Raw genomic sequence first — 22596 nt, forward strand, 5'->3', positions numbered from 1 at the left:
GCAAGGGAACATAAGTAATATAATAAATTCCCGGCAAGGGAACAAGGATATCGAAATAGTCATCCCGGCAAGGGAGAATCAGCTATAACCAATCTCACTTTGCTAGTACTCAGTTCAATTAATGAAAATACTTAATCATAGAGGATCATTAATTAAAGTATACAAGGTGTCATTCAAAAACACAACAACTTTCAAGTTAAGACCCACGGTCATGCTTGACACCAACGTATAGATACTCGTCACCATGCCTATACGTCGTACTCAACAAGAAGCAAGTAGCAAATATAACTCAACTCCTAATCCCTCAAGCTAGGGTTAAACCAAACACTTACCTCGATGCCTTGAACACCACTCAAGTCTCAATTATAGCTTTACCTCTTGATTCCACCACCAATCCGCTCGAATCTAGTCATAAGTTACTTAATCACTTTAATAAATGCTAAATGAATCAACCCCAATGCATGAAAATGAGTTTTTTAAAGTTTTACCCAAAAGTCAAAATTCACCTCCGGGCCCACGTGGTCGCAACCCGAGGTTCGGACCAAAATCAGATTACCCATTCCCCCACAAATTCAAATATATGGTTTATTTTGAAATCGGACCTCAAATTGAGGTCCAAATCCATAATTTTAGAAAAACCTAGGTTCTACCCACATCACCCAATTTCCTCATGAAAATCTTTGATTTGAAGTTGAAATCATGTTAAAAGATGTTAAGAAGTGAAGAAAATAAGTTAGAAATCACTTACCAATCGTTTCGGAGAAGAAACGTTGTTTGGAAAATTGTCTCTTATGTTTTGGGGTTTTGAAAAGTGTAAAATAACTGAAATTCACGTGTATTTATACCCCTCTGAAGCTCTCACCACGGACCGCGCAAGAAGGACCGCAGTCGCGCAGGCTCCCTGAAGACCTGCAGATCATTGCCCCGTGCGGACCGCACCAAGCCGACTGCAGCCGCACAACACCTACCGCGGACCGCTCAAGGCGACCGCGGTCGCACGTGATTGCTCGCAAACCGCGCAAGAGGGTTCAGAGACCTGTCAAAATTTCTGAACCTGCAACATCTGATCTTCTAAAGCCTAAGGCATCCCGGAACCTACTAGAAACTCACCCGAGCCCTCGAAACTCTAAACCAAGAATGCACACTACCTCAAAAACACCCTACGAACATATTCGTGTGATCACATCACCAATATAACATCATGAACATCGAATTGAGCCTCAAGATCAATGAAATTTCTCAGATTTCCTTTTAAATATCAATTTTCCCAATTTGGGTCCCGATCACGTCAAACGATGTCTGTTTTTTACCAAACTTTACATGAGTGATTCAAAACATATATAAGACTAGTACCGAGCGCTGGAACCAAAATACGGGCCCGACACCATTGCTTTCTAATCAGATTTCATTTCCATTTTCTTTAAACATTTTCAGAGAACAATTTCACTTAAAAATTCATAACTCGGGCTAGGGACCTCAGAATTCGATTCCGGGCATACGCTCGAGTCCCATATTTTCCTACAGACCCTACGGGATCTTCAAATCACGGATATGGGTCCGTTTACCTAAAGTGTTGACCGAAGTCAAATTTATTCATTTCGAGGTCAAAACTTAGCAATTTTCACAAGATTTCACATTTAAGCTTTCCAGCTACGCGCCCGGACTGCGCACACAAATCGAGGCAACTCTAAATGAGGTTTTCAAGGCCTCAAAGACACAGATTTTAATTAGAAATAGGTGATGACCCTTTTGGGTCGTCACAACTAAGTGCAAACGAAAACTCGAAATGTAAGAAAAAAAGTGTATCTGTAGAATTCTTTCGAGCACTGGGCAAAGAAGTGTGACAGTTGAATGATGAGTTCCTTCTATTTATAAGAGACATAAATCTCCCGAGCATGAAACCCAACAGTCACCAATAGAATCTGATAGGGCACGAAACGTTTCAGTTCCCCAGGAACATGTGTCATAATGGTGATAACCACGAAATAGCGCTTTGATCCCAAACGACGTTTCGATTCCGAAACCGCCACAACAGTCCATGGGTATTGAAAGAATGCCCCCCTCCCGCCAAAAACCCAAGGAATGTAACTAAGGAATAAAAATTCAGAAGTCAGATTTCGCTTGAATTCGTAGTAATCATGATTCGTCTACCGAGCCCGGCAGGGGACGACCTCGACAGACGGAGGGACTAACTGTATTGGTCAAAATGTGACCGTCACGATCGAACTAACCAACGTCCCGCCTAGGTGACTGGGCAGTGAAAGATAGCATAGCCCACTCTGCATCCCTTTCCCGACATCCGTTGAGTCGGAAGAAGCAGCACCTAAAGGGATAACCGAGACATATTGGAGGCAAGATGACGTCGACCCAAGTAAAGGACAAGGGTGACTTGACTATATATAGTAAGGAAAAACCTTCGATTAAGGGGGTTGCTCCCTCCTTTCTCTCTCCCAAGATCTCTTCTTGTATTCTTGATAGGAAAGAAGTAATCTATAGAAGAATATGTAAAGCTATCTCCCCATCGATCGATGGGAGACGCAATATTGAATTTCAATAAGATCATTTACATCTCTTTTATCCTATATGCGTTCCATACTATTAGCTCTTTGATATGGAATTAATTATGTCTGACTAAGATTTACCCCTTCATCTTCTTTGATTGATTTGTTCAAAAAGGTTTCGATATCTTTTGAGTCAAACAATCATTTATATATCTTTTATCCTATATGCGATCCATACTATTAGCTATTTGATCTGGAATTAATTATTTCTGACTAAGATTTACCCCTTCATCTTCTTTGATTGATTTGTTTAAAAACGTTCGATATCTTTTGAGTCAAACAATACTCTATGCCAAAGCTATGAATTTCAGATGAACCCGTAGCCAAAAGACTACATCTGCCCCTGCATGTACGGTGTGTTTTGTTTATGTTTTCTTGAGAGATTTTCATAAATAAAATAAGTGATTTTCTATAAAAAAATGTTCGATTGGCTAGAAGGAAAATTTTATTTTTATAATTATTTAACAGAACTAAGGAAGAATTAAAATGATCTAACTAGCTAAGAAAAAATAAAAATTATATATATAAAATAAACTCCTTTTTAAGTATTACTTGATAATTTAATAAAAATAATAATTAACCTGCTATTACTAATTAAATCCATTGAGGTGTATTTGAATGCAAGAGGACAAGTGAAATCTATATATTGAAGAAGCAACCACAAAACAGGTAAAGCATGGGTTTGGAAAATGAGTAAATGACTTCCGCATGTAAGCCAGACAAGAAAAAAAAGAAAAACAAGTTGAACATGAGGAGTAGTATTGGGGAGAAATTGGAAAATAGCCAGATATACAACTGGTCGTTTAAAAATAGCTTAGTTTTAAAAGTAATTGAAATTTAGCCACTTTTCATGTAAAGATAAATTTGAGCGAAAACATATACAAAATCTGAAAAATACGCCAGTATATTATACTGGAGTTCCAGCATAAGTATGCTTGAACTCCAGCATAATATGATGGAGTTCCAACATAAGTACACTAGAACTCCAGCATAATATATTGGAGTTCCAGCAAGTATAATTGTCCACTATAATATACTGGAGTCAGCAAAGTATACCGGTCCAGCATAATATGCTGGAGTTCATACACAGGTGCACTGAACTCCAGTATATTATGCTGGACCGGTCTCTGTTGCAGCAAAATAGCGGCTATTTTTCATTGACTTTGTAAATGCTGGCTATTTTTGAATAATCAGTCCGAAAACTGGCTATATCGTACTATTTTTACGTAGTATTGCACTATAGAAGAAAAAATAGCAAGACACGGACCTTAAGCAAAGCCACAAACCTTGCATTTGACATTCACCCTATGCATGTATATAAGAGATCTTGCTCAGAGCCATGATTTAGAGAAGATTTAACATAAATAGCAGCCACTCAATACTTAAACTAAAAAAAGCATGCGAATATATATATATATAAATTATAAATATATTATTTGAACAAAAATTACTAGATTTGATCGAACTAGCTCGTATCTGACTTCTATCTCCGCCCTAGCGAAAGCATATTCACACAAACTCTTCAACCATATAAGATTGAAATAAACCTAAAACTCTTCCACATATTGTTTACCTCCTCTTCTCCACAACCAGCTTTCATTCTACCTATCCTCTTTCTTATCATCTTCGCTCAAGTGGAAGGTTGAAAAAAAAATCCCTCAAAAATAAATAAATTAAAAGACACATATTCAAGATGGTTTTTCATCAATGATTGTTGGTTCTGCTCGTGATGACATTGGTCATGGCCATGGCCATGGTAGCGGAGAATTCATCGCTCTCACATACAAACGCTTCTGCCTTAGCAGGAAGTGTTCATGACACGTACGAGGACGAACAAATGACGATGCCTACAGCCGCTAGGAGAGCCCGTCATAAAAATGGCCACTACATTAGTTATGAAGCAATGAGTCAAAATTCCATCTCATGCAACTGTAGTGGCCCCTCTTACCACCAGACCCACTGCATTCCCATGCAGAGGGTCAAATCTCACAAGGTACGACTGCAGCATAATCGAATGTTGCAGACGTAGATAACATAATCTACATGTATGTGACACACAAGTATAATAAATTTTTTTTTTATATTGTTTGTCGATAGAAGTTAACATTTGCATGTGGTAAGTTTCTTTTGAGCGACTATTTAGGTTAATTCTTCTTTTTAGTTTTAGTTCGCGCTGCTCTACACTAGAAAATGGGGAAAGTGCACAAACATCCATTCTTAAGACTGTTATTTAGGGATTAATCAGTACTTATTTTGTCCTGAAATTTTGAACTAAAAAACTTAATTTTATGACATTTGTTTCCCCAAAAATTGAGCTGAAAACATTCAAGACACATTGGCTAATTCCTAAATAGCAACAGTTTAGAATGGCTATCTGGTGTCATTTCAGCCTAGAAAATGCTGAAACTAGCCCAAGCCTAATGTCTGGGCTATCCGTTGACCCGAGAATTCATTTTGGGCCTTCTTTTGGTGATGCGGATAAAATAGACAAAACATAAGGGATGAAATCAAATTATCAGCCATAAAACAAAGAATAAAGCTGGTAATTATTGAATTAACCTGTTATTCTTTTTAGCTAGTATACATAAATTATACAATAATTATATACAATTAGACATGTGTTATACAAAAATTATACGTTACAAAAATTATACGTCCACCAGCTATTTTTAGTTTAAACAATTCGACGGGCCACTATTTAGGTTAATTTTTTATAATCTTTATTTTTACTCAAAGGGAAATACATTTTGTTAAAAAATTAAACAATTCATGACACAACACCATAAAAGATCTATATTGATAATTTCTCTGTCCCATTTTATTCGAAGGTTTTACTATTTGAGAAGTCAAATAATTCTTCTTTGATTGTAATTTTTTAAAACTCTTTTTAACTGTTTTGATTTTTAACTATGCTTATTTAAACTCCTCATTCAATTATATGTCTTAATTTTTCTTGTTAGTTTGTTTAAAAAAAGAATGCCAATATTTTTATTCTTAATGATATACTCTTTTCTGGTATGGTATACACACATTTAATTTAAGTAAAAAATTTCTTTACCTATTCTTAAATATTTATCCACTCAAACTAAGAAGCATAAAACAAAATAAAATAATATTTTTATATAATTTTTAAATATATAAGTTTTTATTTTTTTCCTGAATAATACATAAATTTATGTTTTGCTCCTCCTATTCCAAATTCCTTGGCATAAATTGAGATGAAAGGGGTAGAAAATAGTAAAAATGACACTGTATAGCCGCTCTCAATATATATTTTTTGTATATATATATATATATATATACTTTTTTGTTATAAAATATAAATAATTTCTTGCACGGGCAAAAATAACTCATGAAAAATGTGCTCCAGACATCATATTCTATTCTAGTTCACTGATATTCAGGCAATCTATTCGGACTCTAATGCTGGACGCTAAATCGGCTCCTTACATCGAACCAATCAAAACAAACCCATCCCAATAATAATAATATTCTAGTACAAAACAAATATGGCAGTAGCTTCAGCAGCTCCATTATTAGCAATGAACGGAGCTGTAAAAATGGCGACAAATTCACAGGCATACTTAGAAGGAACAAAGGTCAAAGAAACCAAGACCTTAATAGCCGAATTATGCCGCCATTTTTACAATCAGGGTTGGGTTTCCGGCACCGGCGGCAGCATCACCATTAAAGTTCATGATGATTCCATTCCTAAACCTCAACAGCTTATCGTCATGTCCCCTTCAGGTAAGTACCCAATTAACGTCAGGGTACGGGAAAAGGCCACACCCTAAGAAGTGTGACGCAGAATGTAAGCAGAGGCGGATCCATAATTTGAAGTTTATGGATTTCTGTCGCAATCTCAAATTAATATACCATAATAACTGGGTTCACCGTTATATATTTATAGATATTTAGTAGTAAATTCTTTAATAAAAATACAACGTCTACGCAAAAGTTACTGGGTTCCCGAGAACCCATACACTATACTCTACATACGCCCCTGAATGCAAGTATTAGTGGCTGTTTTTAGGGCTCAGGCTTCCTTTTAACATCTTAATTTACACCAAAATCAATAAATAGTTTCTTAATTAGTTTGTGTTTAGTACTTCTCTTATGCTTCCTCAATTTCAATTTATGTGGCATACTTCAATTTATGTGATAGCACTTTTTTTTTTTTTTTTTTTTGTCTTTGATAGACAATATGTTACCTTTCTACATTTAAAAGTAATTTAACTTCAAAATTCTTATTTTATCCTTAATAGTATAGATTTATAACAAGTGGCGGAGCCACATTGAAGTAAGGGCGCCGGAAAAATACACTATTTTGCTAGATAATTTTTTCTATTTTATATATGTTACTATACGCTTACTCCCCTTGACTTTTCGATGTATCTAATTATTTATATTTTGGCACCCCTTGATGAAAATTCTGGATCCGCCACTACTTATAACCACACAAATGTTCGTGACTTATGGTCAAATGGCACCACATAAATTGGGAAGAAGGGATTAGTTAACTCGGCACAAAATTTAAGAAAAAAAAGAACTTTTGAATCTGTGTGGTCTTAAACATGCCATACATTTGTGTGACAGTAAGATTTTTGAAATGTGTGGTCTTAAATGGGTCGTAACATTTGTGGAACTATAAACGCTTCTCATTAAGGGTAAAATGAGAAGTGTAACTATTATTTTCAAATTTCGAAAGAGTTCATTTTTTGAAATGGAGTAGTGAGTAAATAGTATCACATAAACTAGAACGAATGAAGTAGTTAAATTAAGTTGGTACTCTACTCAATCTCTATCATTATTTAAATAAAATAAAAAATTCTGTTCTTTGAGTTCTGTGTGTTTTTGGGTTGTTTGATTAGGGGTGCAAAAGGAAAGGATGGTGGAAGAGGATATGTATGTGTTGTCTTCAAATGGATCTGTTTTATCTGCACCATTGGCCAAACCGTACCCGTATAAGCCTCCCAAGTGTTCTGATTGTGCTCCTTTGTTTTTAAAGGTACAATTGGTCATCACTGTCATGATTCTTGTTTTGAATTTTTGAGGTTGCCCAATTTGCTATGCTGAATTGAGCTAAAGATAGAATCTTGTGAATGTCTACTACCAAATTTCTGCTTTGGTGTTCTACTTTAGCTAGTGCCAGTTCCATTTGCAAGAATTAGATTTATTAGATAGTTTACCAATCAGTCAACTACGCCTCAATCCCAGATCAGTTTAGCGTCAGCAATTAGATTTATCAGTATCTATGGATAATGTAATTCATGTCCTATATATGAACCAATGCCTGAAGTCAGTGTGCTCGATTTAGAAACTAAGCAAACGTTGTGTAAGCTTTCGGCGGGTGGAGTTAATCAGCATCTGTGCTGGTGGAAAATAGCATGTACCTGTGGAACACTCGAGGTGCCTGAGCTGGACACCATTATTGAAAAAGATGAAATCATCAACTAATTGTCTTGATTCTTGTTTCCAATTTTTAATGTTGACCAATTTGCTGTGTTGAATTGAGCTAAAAATAGAATCTTGTGAATGCAGATTTTTGTTTTGGTGTTCTATTTTAGCATGTGCTGGTTCCGTTTGCTAGAACATAAATTTAGTAGTCAATCAATCAATCAACTACATGTCAATCATAGATCAGTTAGGGGTCAGCAACTGGATTTGTCACTGTGTCTGGATTATGTAAATCATGTAATTTGAACTAGTAACTAAAGACAGAGTGGCCGGCTTAGAAAAATGAGCAAATGGAAAATGAATGGATCAGCTAATTTCATTACTGTCTCCCCCCCCCCCGGAGGGGGTGGGGGCAAAGCTCAACTTCTTTAAGACTGAAAATGTGCTCTTATATTAGCCAATCTGTGTGCTTGATTCTCCTATTTCGGGTTTGCCGTGGATTCTACCTCCCATAACTTCCACTCTTTTTTCCTTTTTCTCAGGCTTATGAGATGCGTAATGCCGGTGCTGTTATCCATAGTCATGGAATGGAATCCTGTATAGTAACAATGCTCAATCCACTATTAAAAGAATTTCGGGTAAGTATGTGAACTTGGAGAAGCATATAAAGGCTCAAGTTCAACCTGTATCTTCTTAGATAGTCCTCTCTGAGATCTCTAAATTTGCATTCTGAGTATATTTGTTTGATGGTGAATATAGTCTGAGGGTAAAACATATAGTAAAAGAAAAAGATAATAAGAAAGTTATAGACGATTCAACTTTATTCTAGAAAATTCTCAGTATTTCTTGCCTGATACCATATCAAGAATTTAACAATATAATTTGAAAGCAGTCAGAGACAGCAGTTGAATTATGAAACATATTCAGATTAGTGCCTTCTGACCTTCTGTTCTTTATGGTCAATGATTTTAGCTTTCTTTTTATAGATGCTTTTTGTTGGCTGACATTAGCTCGCTCTTCTTTGATAGACAAGGGAAGAATAATACGCAAATAGGAAATTCAACAATAACCAGTATAACAGATGCGTGAAGTGGAAATGAGAAACTCGTTGAAGTATAGTTGGCGGATGGTGTTAATGGATCTTAAGCTGCATGAATGAAGACAGTAGAAATTAGAAGTATGAAAATAAGTTTGTTAGGATTCCTCTTTTTGGGAAAGGTGAGGTCACACATGTGCTTGTGGCATAAATTATCTTGAAAGTCTAAGGGTTTCTCTTTACTGAATCTACTTGTGTTTGAGACTTCTTAACAATCAACGTGGTCTATTATAGGAGACTAGGACAGTTTTCAGAAAATTTACATTTTAAAGACTTTGTTTTTAAACAGTATAAAGAGATGCTTTTTATCTCCATCTGATTCCACAATATATAAGAGCGAAATCTTGTGTGTCCTTTTTTTTTAAATCTCACTCATATTCTTCTTCATTGTAATTACAGATCACTCATATGGAAATGATCAAAGGAATTCAAGGGCACGGTTACTATGATGAACTTGTGGTCCCTATCGTCGAGAACACTGCACACGAGAGAGAACTCACAGAATCTCTTACAGAAGCAGTATGCCCCTGTACCTACTGAAAATCTTGTCTACCAATCAGTGCTATTTGTGCATCTTAAATTATGGATATTCATGCATCTGAAGGGGAGCCTTGGTGTAACTGGTAAAGTTGCTGCCATGTGACCAGGAGGTCAATGGTTCGAGCCGTGGAAACAGCCTCTTGCAGAAATGCAGGGTAAGGTTGCGTACGATAGACCCTTATGGTCCGGCCCTTCCCCGAACCCCGCGCATAGTGGGAGATTAGTGCACCGGGCTGCTCTTTTATGCATCTGAGATTGTTGTTATCATGGTTGGCTTCAATTCATACACATATTTGATATTTTGATGGTTTATATTGTATACTTGAATGAATCATGTTGAAAGTGTCAACTTCGTTCCTGTTCTAATTTGGCTGTGATCACAAAACTTCTAGGTAACAGTTCTCAACTGAAAAACTTAGGAAATGTACTGTATTCTGGTACAATTGTTTCATATTATGCACTTCCCCTTCACTACTGAAATTGGTTCAGTACTTATGAACTATACACGGGAGAAAGAATCCGGGCTTCACTTCTTTTTTCCTATTCCTTTATTTTTAATGAACTGCACCAGATACCCCGATCCTAGAAGAGAGGGAAAAGACATCCCTAAAAGGCTAAAATCATTTGATTATTTTTCTCATTCATCTTTGGAGCTGATATTCTCCACTTGATTATAGGCTTTTATTTCAAGTGCAAACTAATGTATCTGTGTTACTGGTAATTGGATTCTAATACTCTTCTATAATCGTACACAAACATTATTATTACTGATTTTTTGGATTAGTAAGAATATTATTGGTAAAACTTAACCAACAGAAATATAGTGCTGGATCTTTAGAGAAGAATGGGGGTTCCGTTCATACAAAAGTAGCAAGTGAAATCCCACATGCTTTTTTCCTCATATCCAGTTCAAAAAAATTGCACCACAGAGCTAAGAAACTCAATAGTCTAGGTAGTAGGTAAACAAATACTAGTATTAAATTAAGTGGCACTAAACAGCAAAACACTGGTAAAAGATGTTTACTATTGACAGAGAATCCAAAACTAGCAGCTCTGGTTTAAGGCGCTATCGCACCAATTCACTTTAGCAAGAACAACCTGATCTAGTCTGAAAATCCTGGTTTGTAAACGAAATCAAGATGCTTTATAGTTTTGGTTTAATGTTTAACTATAGTCTATAAGTCAGTTGTCTATATGCCTAGTGCCAATTGTCATTTGCTCTCAATCTTTCCCTTGAAGGAAAAAGTATTTGCTTATGATCATTTGTCCATGTTGAACAGATCAAAGCTTATCCAAAGACAACGGCCGTGCTGGTCCGAAACCATGGGATATATGTGTGGGGAGATTCCTGGATCAGTGCTAAAACTCAGGTTTGTGTTGTGAAGCAAATTTGTGTTGATCTTTCGAGGCATGATTAATTCCTATTGTCTAAAATTAATAGTGATTGATAGCTATGGCATTTCGCCATATTATTCTACAAACTAACTGCTATATTCACATTTTGATTTGCTCCTTCCCTGTACCTCCCTCTTTTTTCTTTTCTTTTTTTCTTTTTTTTTTTTTTGGGGGGGGGGGGGGGGGGGGTTTGGTTCACTCTTATTTTTGAACTCTTCTAATTGACATCCTATCCTCCAGGCTGAGTGTTACCACTATCTATTTGATGCTGCAATTAAGCTTAATCAGTTGGGACTGGACTGGACAACACCAACTCACGGTCCTATTCATAACTCCAATGGTGCTTTAAGCAGTACCCGAAATGTCAAAACGTCTGCAAAAGTAGGTGGTCTTTCTTTGAGTGGCGACATTGAGCCATTATGGGTAAGCATTTGAAAATTACCATCCTCTAGTTTTTTGATATTTTGGTTTAAGCTTCATATGCATATAATTTTAGCTCTGGTTGCATGCTTGCATAGTGATTTTTATAGTTTGGTGCAGCGCTGCGTCGTTCTGGATATTGAGGGAACCACGACACCCATATCATTTGTTACAGATGTTCTTTTTCCTTATGCTCGTGATAATGTGGGGAGACATTTGGATGCAACATATGATTCAGCAGAAACCCAGGAGGATATTAAGCTTCTAAGAGCTCAAGTAAGATAAATCTCGAGCTGAGCTCTAGCTATTATTACTCATCCATTAGATAAGGACCATCCATTTGAATTTTCCGCTTGCAAGAAAATAAATGCTTTTTATAAATACTGACTAGTACGTCATCTTGCATTTTGCACTCCCAACAATACGCGGTTATACATATATCTGATAATAAAGCTAAGATGAACGTGCTTTGCCTTTCTGAATTCAATTATACTAGAAAAGAGCAATGATTTAAAGGGTATCTCTCGAGCTCATTTGTGCTGCAGACGGGATTGGATAATGAGGGTATTGAGGAAGGAGTGGTGCTGCTGTCGATGAACTTCGATAATCTCAAGATTAAGAGTTTGGTTCTTTGGATCAAAGCAGTGTTGGACTTGGGTTCAAGTATTCTTTTTACATGACAACAGGCATAAAACTACAACAACAACAACAACAACAACAACAACAACCCAGTGTAATCCCACAAGTGGGGTCTGGGGTGGGTAATATGTACGCAGACCTTACCTCTACCCGAGAGGCAGAGAGGTTGTTTCCAGGAGACCCTCGGCTCAAAGAGGCAACAAGAGACACTATATTAGTACTATCAATAGACTCATAATAAAACAACATAAAATACCATGAAATCCATAACATAACATAAATGCCATAAAAAACAAAGTAACAGCAATATAAGAGATATAGGAAATACGAGAAGGACAACAGGCATAAAACTAAGATATGAAAACTATAGCTGAATAAAATTAGAACCCCACTAATGTGCTATTCTTGCCGAGGGTCTATTGGAAACAGCCTCTCTATCTCCACAAGGTAGGGGTAAGGATGCATATATACTACCCTCCCCAGTCCCCACTATGTGGGATTATACTGGGTTTGTTGTTGTTGTACTACTGTACTATTCTTCTTATATCAAAACATGATTTCGATATTTTTTCACAAGTAAAAACTGTCCCGTATACATGTTGTACTTAAAAAGCTGTAATTCATAATTAGGTACTATGCGGTAAAACCAACTTAATTTTGCCTCCTTTGCGCTCTTCTTTCAGGTACAAGCAGATTTGGAAAATGGTGTTGTCGGTGCTGTACCTATCCCCTCTGATGATGCTGGGAAGGAGGAAGTAATTGCAGCTTTGGTTACCAATGTCGAGGCAATGATTAAAGCTGACCGAAAGATTACTGCCTTAAAGGAGTTACAGGTAAGAGAATGGCATTGAAGTTAATTTTTCCCTTGTCTCATCTAAATACAATTTGTGCTTGGCTTCATATTCAGGGGCATATATGGCAAACCGGATTTCAAAATAATGAGTTAGAGGCAGTTGTTTTTGATGATGTGCCCGAAGCTCTTGAGAGATGGACTGCTTTAGGCCTCAAGGTTTATCCCATTATCCCCTTGTTTCATAAATTGGACTATTACTAGTATTAATATTGTTATAGCATGTCTCTGTAAGGTGAGAATGGAATTTATCCTTTCAAGATAGGTATAGTCAAACCTCGCTGTAACAACCTCATTTGTTTTGTTATTTTTCGGCTGCTATAGTGAAGTGCTGTTACAGAGGATATATATTATATAATAACATACAAATCGGTTCCGAGAAAAATATGGCTTTTATAGTGAATGATTGTTATATAAGGATGTTGTTACGGAGAGATCTGACTGTATATCCGTATGAGCGACTACACCCATCTTTATATGTTTTGGCCACGTCCCTTTCACAAAGACCTAGTGTTGGATTATGATCAAAAAGAATTCTCTCTATTATACCTTATCCAAAATCATGAACGGCTCGAGCCAGCTGCATTAAGTGCTTTCTTCTTCATTGTCCTGTCGAGATGTATTTTGAAGTATATAAAATGGCTAGTTATTTTGTCCCTAAGGTGTACATATACTCAAGTGGAAGCAGATTGGCACAAAGGCTTATCTTTGGTTACACAAACTATGGAGACCTGAGAAAATATCTCTGTGGATTTTTTGATACAACAGTGGGGTAAATTTCCTACCTTTCAGCAGGACCGGCATCTCTGATTTTAAAGCAATATCCTGATATCTTTTCATGTGAAGTAATTGATGTTTCTTCTATATGTTGTAGGAATAAGAGAGAAACAAAAAGTTACACTGAGATTACGGCATCCTTGGGGGTAGATAATCCATCTGAGATTTTATTTGTGACGGATGTCTATCAAGAAGCCATAGCTGCAAAGGCAGCAGGTAATGTTCTGCTTGTTTTAGTATGAAATATTCTCTACTTTTCAGTTGCAAGCTATCCCCCTTCCTACCATTAAAAGGGGCAGCCCGGTGCACTAAGCTCCCCTATGCATGGGGTCCAGGGAAGGGCCAAACCACAGGGGTCTATTGCACGTAGCCGTATCCTGCATTTCTGCAAGAGGCTGTTTCCACAGCTCGAACCCATGACCACTTGATCACATGACAACAACTTTACCGGTTACGCCAAGGCTCCTCTTCATCCCCCTTCCTACCATTATTCCCAACTTAAAAACTCACATAAAAGTAATAGCGTTTTGTTGGCTACAATCACCACATAACTAATGCAGCTTTTGGTTGGCGGTATTAAATTAAGTTATGTAGGAAATTTGTGTATTTTATGCGATATTTCGATGAAATTTCTGACTTGTTTCCTTCATTCAGGTTTGGAAGTGATAATCTCAGTCAGGCCAGGGAATGGACCTCTACCAGAAAATCATGGCTTCAGGACAATCACATCCTTTTCAGAGATCTAAAGATGGAATATATTACTCTGTAACATTTTCCGCGTGCTTTATTACGTTAAATAAATAAACAAGTTGGTGAAGCTTTCATCCCCCCCCCCCCCAAATAAAAAAGAAGAAAAAGACAATTATCGTAATAGCTATCGTAGTATTTGGACTGTATAAAATTTTAGGGTACTATGGTTAGTGCGCATAGTTGAGGGTTTATAGGAAATAACCTCTTTGCCCGTCCAGAGTAAGGGTAAGGCTGCATACATCTCACCCTCCCCAAACCCCCCACTTGTGAGAATACACTGGGTCGTTTTTGTACGGTTAGTGTGCATAGAACATGGGGGTAGGCAGGTAATAAAAAAACACATCCTTCGGCAGAAAATTATACGGTGTAGATACGTAAAAAAAATATGTGTATATAATATATGTTGAATCCCCTTAGTAAAAATTCTGGCTCTCGCCACTGATTACAAAAGAAACACCCAGACGATATATCTCTAAGCAAATATCAAAATTTGAAATGCCTAATCTCTAAGCAAATGTCAAAACCTGAAACTACACTGTCAAAACCAAAAAAAAGTATAATTACTATTTCTGAAGTATCTCGGACCTGCCTCATCTACCAGCAACATTATAACTATCCCATCCCTATAGTCTAGGACGCAAGAAAAAATAAAAAAATAAAAAAGGAATAACTTAAAGTTACTACACTAACGTTGTTATTGCAACATATCTGAGAATAACCACGTTTTCCCTCTTCTACTTCATTCTAATTTCGACGTCAATAATATCCTAGAGTACATACTTGTATGCCGCGACAAGAAGTAACAGCAACACCAGAGCGGCAGGAGCAGCACACTGCCAGTAGTTTCTTCCCTTCTTGCATTTTAATATTACTTTAGGAATCTCCGAGCCTTTTGCTCTATGCCTAACAATGTTCTCTTTGCGCTCCTTGATCTTAGGGCCTACCGGAGTTTCAACCTTTTCCTCCGCCTTCTCTTCCTCAGCTGTCTCAGTTGGATCCACTATAGGATCCTGACCTGTAACAACAGCACCAGCCTTTCTCCTCGCTTTCTTTTCAAGGTCCTGAAAAGTATTAAAAGCACTAGATAAGTCAAGAGCCAAAGTAGATTTATACAATATGAAACTAAAAAAGGGCAGCCCGGTGCACTAAGCTCCCGCTATGTGCGGGTCCTGGAAGGGCCCGACCACAAGGGTCTATCGTACGCAGCTTTACCCTGCATTTCTGCAAGAGACTGTTTCCACGGCTCAAACCCATGACCTCCTGGTCACATGATAGCAACTTTACCAGTTACGCCAAGGCTCCCCTTCCAATATGAAACTAAAAGAGACAGTAATATCATAAGGAATCTGGAAAGATAATTTCCTTGAGCTTCTTTTCAGCTATCCTTTCAGCTTCTTTCTGAGCTTTTAATGCTGCTTTAGCAGCTGCTTTCTCAGCCAACTTCTTCTTCCTCTCCATTGCCTGCCTATTTTTTGCTATTTCCTCTTCTCTCTTCATCTCTCTCAATTTTACTTCATCAACACTGTTCCGCTTGACATTAGTATCCTCGGGTAGCTTTTCTAAACCATAGACTTCTTCGTTGCCATCAATGAAATCAAAATCTTCTGTCAGAGTACTCGCGTTTTTGCCATTTGCATCTTTCAGCTCCTTGCTATTCTTCTCTTTTTGTACCTCCCGTGTCGAGGAAGCATCAAGTTTTGCGGTAGAGATGGGATCTTCCTTTGGTGGATTCACATTAGTTCTCCGTGCAACCTCTGTCTGTGACGCAGTCCGCGCCTCTGGTGACACTAGAGGCTTCTCATCAGGGTTCCTCATCCTGCCATCCTTGCTCAACTGCCTAATGTCAAGCGATGCCAAAATTCTCCTCCCGTAATCATCTCTAAAAGCCTTATCAACACTCCAGAGAGACATGAAGTTCTCGACCTAAAGACATAAAAACAATTGTCAACACAAAGATATGCAAAGCAAAAAAAATTGGGATAATTACCCTATTGGGCCGCCCTCCAAAATAATAGCCGGCGAATGTATATGTTTTGTATATTAAGTATAAATATGCATATAATACAAAAAAATATACATATAGTATAAATATTATATACATAGTCAGTTTATATGTTTTGTATACGTTGGACCAAGCATACCTCCATCAGTGAAAGTTCTTTAAGGGCTTCAATATCCTTCTTATCTGCAAGCTGTTTGGCTTTCTGTAACATCGTGGAGTTTTTGTAGAAAGGAGAATTCTGGAGAAAAAAAATTGAAGGACATACTTATCAAAATCAATCCAGATAAACTTATCTATCTACAATGTGCAGCAAATGAAAAACCATTAATATTTAGAGTATCAGATGCACTGGAAAATTTTCTGATGGATGAGATGAATATGAAACAGTGTATTCTGTTAAAAATTCATTAAATATGAACAAATATTAAACTTAGAACCCAGTTATTAGCACTTGAAATAGTCGTTCTAAATCTAGAACCCATAATGTTTAAATTCCTGGCTCCGCCTCTGTTTGTAATGTCAAAGGAAACTGCAGAGTTTCTATTTATATTTCCCATGTTGTCTTCACCCTATGGAGCTGAATAATACATAATAGATAACTAAACATCATTTTACCTCACAAAAGAAGAAAGAGTTTTTGATAGAAAGGTATACAATTCATAAGATGCTTGCAAGCTCGTAATCACACATATGTTTCATATAAACCAGTAGTGATAGGATATTTCAGTCAACAAAGGAAAGGAGAAAAGCATACCCCTTCATCACGTTGTTTTCTCAATTCAAGAATATGTTCGTAAGTGCTTTCTCTCTTCTGTACTATTTCCTTCACTTCCTCATCCAATGACTTGATCTGCTTTGTTATGTCATCAATGTGATCATCCAGTTTCTTAAGCTTGGCCTTTACCACCTGTTGCTCCTTACGGACTCCATCTAAGTCAACACTTATAAGCTACAGCGGATGAAGTATTTGAAGAGTTATTAGTTATCAAGGCATACCAATAAAAGGCCAAAAAAATAATAGTCGGCAAATGTATATGTTTTGTATATCAAGTAGTGTATATTAGAAAAGCTAGGGAGCGCGCTTCGCCTCGCTTAATCTGTGCTTCAATGTAAGCAAGGCACTAAGGCGTGTCCCTTATTTCCCATGAGTTCTGTCTTGAATCGGGCAGTATTAAACAACAATAATAATCGACAAATAAGTGTATTAGTTGTTACGTAAAACATCATGAGTGAATTTGTTACTCTTTTTCCTTGAATTACATATATATATTTATTTTTACCCTTCATTGCGCCTTTTTTTAAATAGCCCACATTTTAATTGTGCTTTGCGCTTAAAGCCCCAATATACTTGGAGCACTTTTTAGAGCTTTTCGCTTTTGACAATGCTGATATTAAGTATAAATTACATATAATATACATAAATGTACATATAATATACATAATTATACATATAATATACATAATCAGCATATATGTTTTGTATATTTGGGCTAGAGCCCGTAATAATTTTTGGCCGACGGGTCAAAAGTGAAAAAAGCCCTTTATTATTTAAGCCAGGAAACCAGAAATTTTGCTACCATAAAAGAAAGCAAATAAATTTCAGAGCCTTACTTTGACCTGGTTTTGAATTGATTCCTTGTCACCTTTCGATTCCAGAATATCTGCTCTCGTAGCAGCATTCTTTTTAACATTTTCCCTTGTTCCTTCAAGTAGCTTGATTTCCCTGAGAATTTGCTTCTCTTCATTCAGAGAAATGCTTTCATGTTGAATGCGGTACTCCAGGCTTTTGATCTAATGAATTTCCAAAAGTAAGGAAAAATATTATTAACATCATGTGTTTCAATTACTCAGCTTGATAAAGGTAAGTCGAAGCGGAAAGAAAAAGAGCAAAGAAAACTAAAGCTTACGAGATTGTTAAGCTCCTCCTCAGATGAACACAGACTATAACCCCTCTCTGTGCCGGTATTCCTAGCACCACGGAGCTCGCCCAAGGCATCGTGCAGCGGTTTGACTTCCTTTCTTTTCTCATCAATCTTTGTCCAAAACTGCTGATTCTCAGCTCTTAGAGATTTCCTTTGCTCAATGAGCTGCGCTCTATCTGCCTGCAGCCAAGGACTTATTTCATTAGTTTTACAATACCCTCTGCAAAGAAGAGTTCGGGCGAACCTGCAGCTAACTTAAGAGGGCCTGGTATGGGCAGCCCGGTGCACTAAGCTCCCGCTATGCGCGGGGTCCGGGGAAGGGCCGGACCACAAGGGTCTATTGTACGCAACCTTACCCTGCATTTCTGCAAGAGGCTGTTTCCACGGCTTGAACCCGTGACCTCCAGGTCACATGGCAGCAACTTTACCAGCTACGCCAAGGCTCCCCTTCCATAAGAGGGCCTGGTATAAAGGTAATATATAACATGCTATTTCTGAAAGTTCATCAGCACTAAGTCGTTAAGGCAAAATTAAAGTGCATGATTACCTAACATTGATGTTGAAAAGGGATTAATATTGAATAGAATGTTTTTACACATTTATAGATGTATTCACATTCAAAGTATCAAATCATCAGCCAAAAGCAGATAATAGTGACACTCACCCTTATGAGCTTTAATTTTTCAATAATCTGCGATTTTGCTTTGTTCTTTTTCTGTAGCTCGATTTCGGCCTGTTCTATTTTGGACTTCAGCTTTTGGTCTTCAAATCTCCGATATTTGACAATGTAGAAAGAATGGACCTGTTTTTCTTGAGGCCATTCATCAACTGCATTTTCCCGGAGGCTGATTAAAGGAACTCTCTTCCGTTCCTCCTTAATTGGTTCTTCAGTACCATGAGAGCCAAATTTTACGGGATCGGTAACCCCGGCAACATGATTCATTTTCCCATTTTCTTTCAGAATGTTGTTCTGTTCAATACCAGTTTCAGCTAAAATATGGGCTAACTGAGATCCCACATCTATACCCATGATTACTACTGGAGCACAAACCAGAAGTTGCCTTCAACGATCTCCGATCCTGAAGTAAATGGAACATACTAATTATGAACTAGCATCAGAGCAGTAATGTCTCCGGGATATACAGAAGAATTGATGGGACAAAAGATAAATGTCAATTGGCCGAACTTTACGGTAAAAAAATACCTAGTTGACACTAGATTGTGATGTGAAAATCAACTAGCATGATTCTTCCCACAGAATCCTAGTACAACCACCTAAAATAACTACTCTCTCCATCCAAATTTATATGAAAATCAACTACGGTGATTCTTCCCACAGAATCCTAGTACAACCACCTAAAATAACTACTCTCTCCATCCAAATTTACGTGACGGTAGTCAGATTTTGAGGGTCCAATGAGTTTTTCTTGACCGTGATTTTTTCATGTCTTTAAATATTTTAAATTACTACTTATTGTGACTTATAGTACTTTTTACGTAGTTTCCAAATATGTAAATTTTATTTCAAAAAATCAAAGATCCTATGTCCGAATTCATGGTTTGACTCTCGAAAACCGAACTATGACACATAAATTGCGACACAAAGAGTATGTGATATAAATACAAATTGAATAGACCTTTGTGTGAGACGTGCTCTAACTATGACACATAAATTAGCTGAGATACTCACTCTATGCCGCATTCTCTTTGAAAAAAATATTTACACAATCAGGGTAAGTTTTTAGGTATTGCTGTTAACCTCTTGATAATCATTAATTGGTAATCTGATAAAAACAGTAACTAACCTACTATCACAAGCTAAAATTCATTAGCGCAAAGAATATAATTTAAATCCTACTGTGCAAGTATATATAACTTAAATCCTATTGGAAATAGCAAGTAAAGATTAGATTTTTAGTAAAGAAATCATCCATAGAATCAAGAATTACACATGCAGTGATGCAAACAAATGCAGAAAGCAATCAAAACAAGTTTAAATTGGCAATAATAACACAAATACTACTAACCCTAAATCCCAAACTAGTTGGGATCAACTAAATACTCAATAATTCCCCTGAATTCAATCAAAAAAATAGAACCCTTATTTCAATTGTTTGAAGAAAAAAAACATGAAGGGACTTACCAGTAATAGGAAAAACTAAGGCAAAAGAAGCTTAAGAAATACTCTCAATTGGAGAATGCCGTGATAAAGAGAAATTAGAGACAAAAATAACTAAACAGATTTTAACTATTTATGGAGATTATGGACATTGTAGTCATGTTGGAATAGGAATGTGAGAACAAATTTTTTGTTTTGTTTTTATTTTTGGTTAATCCAAATTCACTAAATCAGATTCTGTCGTGGAAAAGCTTATTTAAGTGGGAATTTGTTCCTACCGAAATTTTTTAAGAAATTACTTTGGATTTTTTTATTGTGGTTCTTTTGGATAATGTTGTATTCTGGGTCGGGCCCGAGCCTAAATGGGCCAAACGGGCGGGGCTTAACGGGCCTGGGCTTAGCGGGTCTGGGCTCTGGTGGTCCCGGGCCTCACGGTCCCGGGCTTCGTGGGCTCAACGGGTGGAACCAGCCCGGGACGGGCCTAAGCCCATATTGTCCTGTGCTAAACGGGTCGGGCTCGTGGGCTTAGCGGGCCTAACGGGCTTTTTTATTTCCGGATCTTTTTTTTTGTTTAAGGCAATTTCTTGTAAACCATATCATGGCTATATAAATAATATATATGTAATATATATGTAGAAATCTAATTATTAAAGTGCTTGACGAAAAAGTAAAATAACAAAACAATAGTAAAACTAAATTGTCATGCATAATAAATTAATAAGAAAGTACAACATGAAGCATAAATACGTCTAATAATTTTAAAATAACACAAATTATTGAAATATCTTAAAGACGAATTTGCGGATAAATACCATCAACACAATACGTTATATGCCTCCTTAAAATGTTTGTGGTACACCCTGAACGAAAATTTAAGACTCTTCCACGGTTCTTGCATTTTAATAGTTGGCCTTCTTCATTTTCTTCAAACACTTCATAGTAGTGCGAAACAAATAAGCGCACTCTTTCAGGTCTGGGTCGGGGAGCCGGGGGAAGGGTAGTAGGTTGGCCACTACTTTCACCAATTTTAGCTTTGCCATTACCACCAAAAATATTTTTCAAAGAAAATGCCATATTAATTATAATTATACTAAATAAAACTAACAAAACTATAATATTAAAACTTAAGAGTTGGAACGCATTTACCGAATTGCCGAACAACTTCTTGAAAATTGAAAATCGTTGAAGACTTGAATACTTCAATTCACCAACTTCACAATTTTTCACGAAATTTCAACAATAAAATAAGCAAGTATAGTAGAGAGATTGAGAGAGATTGATGAATTGGTGAGTAAAAATGAAAGAATGAGGGGGTATTTATAGTTGAGAAATGGGAAAAAATATAATTATATAAAGTTTGGGGGTCAAATGGCTATTTTTTAAACTTCCAAACGTTCAAAATTGTAGCCCAACGGCTATAATTTTAATTTTTGACCGTTGCTATTTTTTAAAAAAAAAAAAATTAAAAAGTATTTGTTAGGCTCGTTAGGCCCGGTAAGACCGGCCCAAGCCCGCCAGCCGGTCCCGGGCTTTTTTACGATACCCGGCCCGCCACGGGCTTTTTGCACCATTAGGGACCGGCCCGCCAGGCCCGTTAGGACCGCGGGCCCGGTCCGGTCCCGTCCCAGCCCGATCCACCGTACAACATTACTTTTGGAATCGAGGAATCATATTGTGTGGAAAAAAAATAGGGTCCATAATATATATAGCGCAGTGAAATATTACTCTTTATTTGTAACTTAAATGGGCCAGAAGATATAGCGTCCTTATTTAGAGCGTTATATTGTAGCGCAGTACATAAGGGCGCTATACCTACATAAATAAACGGTCCAGAACCTCCCCCATTAAAAAACAAAAAAACCAGCCCCCCTCCCCCATTTTTAACCCAAAACAACTTGGTTGGAGCCCACCGGTCCCACAAAAAGTGTAGATTCTCAGTCCCACATCGTATCTAAGGCGTTATCTCGTAGTGGGTTGCTCGTTTCGACTCCAAATCACCAAATTTTTAACTTTTCAAAAAATTAAAATCGAGGTATTCCGACTTATTTTTTGTTAAAACTCATATATAAAAAATACTTATTAGTTGCTTTTTACTGTATTCTATGTTATTTCGTGATTGTTTTGGGAT

General features: G+C 37.0%; 2 protein-coding genes across 2 annotated transcripts; one reads left to right on the top strand and one right to left on the bottom strand.

Moving 5' to 3' along the window:
* Positions 1–5917: 5917 nt before the first annotated feature.
* On the top strand, positions 5918–14492 carry LOC104212416 (probable bifunctional methylthioribulose-1-phosphate dehydratase/enolase-phosphatase E1 1). Its single transcript, XM_009761660.2, has 12 exons — positions 5918–6308; positions 7433–7569; positions 8501–8596; positions 9454–9573; positions 10875–10964; positions 11230–11412; positions 11530–11685; positions 12732–12881; positions 12956–13057; positions 13561–13670; positions 13773–13891; positions 14330–14492. Exons 1-12 carry the CDS (start codon positions 6071–6073, stop codon positions 14419–14421), a joined length of 1593 nt encoding a protein of 530 aa, XP_009759962.1. The 5' UTR covers positions 5918–6070; the 3' UTR covers positions 14422–14492.
* Positions 14493–14838: 346 nt separating this feature from the next.
* Positions 14839–20625, bottom strand: LOC104212417 (proton pump-interactor 1-like). Its single transcript, XM_070152808.1, has 8 exons — positions 20493–20625; positions 19014–19428; positions 18335–18529; positions 18039–18218; positions 17182–17376; positions 16567–16665; positions 15785–16348; positions 14839–15483 (listed from the first exon to the last, which is right to left on the bottom strand). The coding sequence occupies exons 2-8, from the start codon at positions 19377–19379 to the stop codon at positions 15193–15195; spliced, it is 1890 nt and encodes a 629-aa protein (XP_070008909.1). The 5' UTR covers positions 19380–19428; positions 20493–20625; the 3' UTR covers positions 14839–15192.
* Between the last annotated feature and the right edge of the window lie 1971 nt (positions 20626–22596).

This window comes from Nicotiana sylvestris, chromosome 8 (genome assembly GCF_000393655.2).
Source record: "Nicotiana sylvestris chromosome 8, ASM39365v2, whole genome shotgun sequence".
Classification (NCBI taxonomy): Eukaryota; Viridiplantae; Streptophyta; class Magnoliopsida; order Solanales; family Solanaceae; genus Nicotiana; species Nicotiana sylvestris.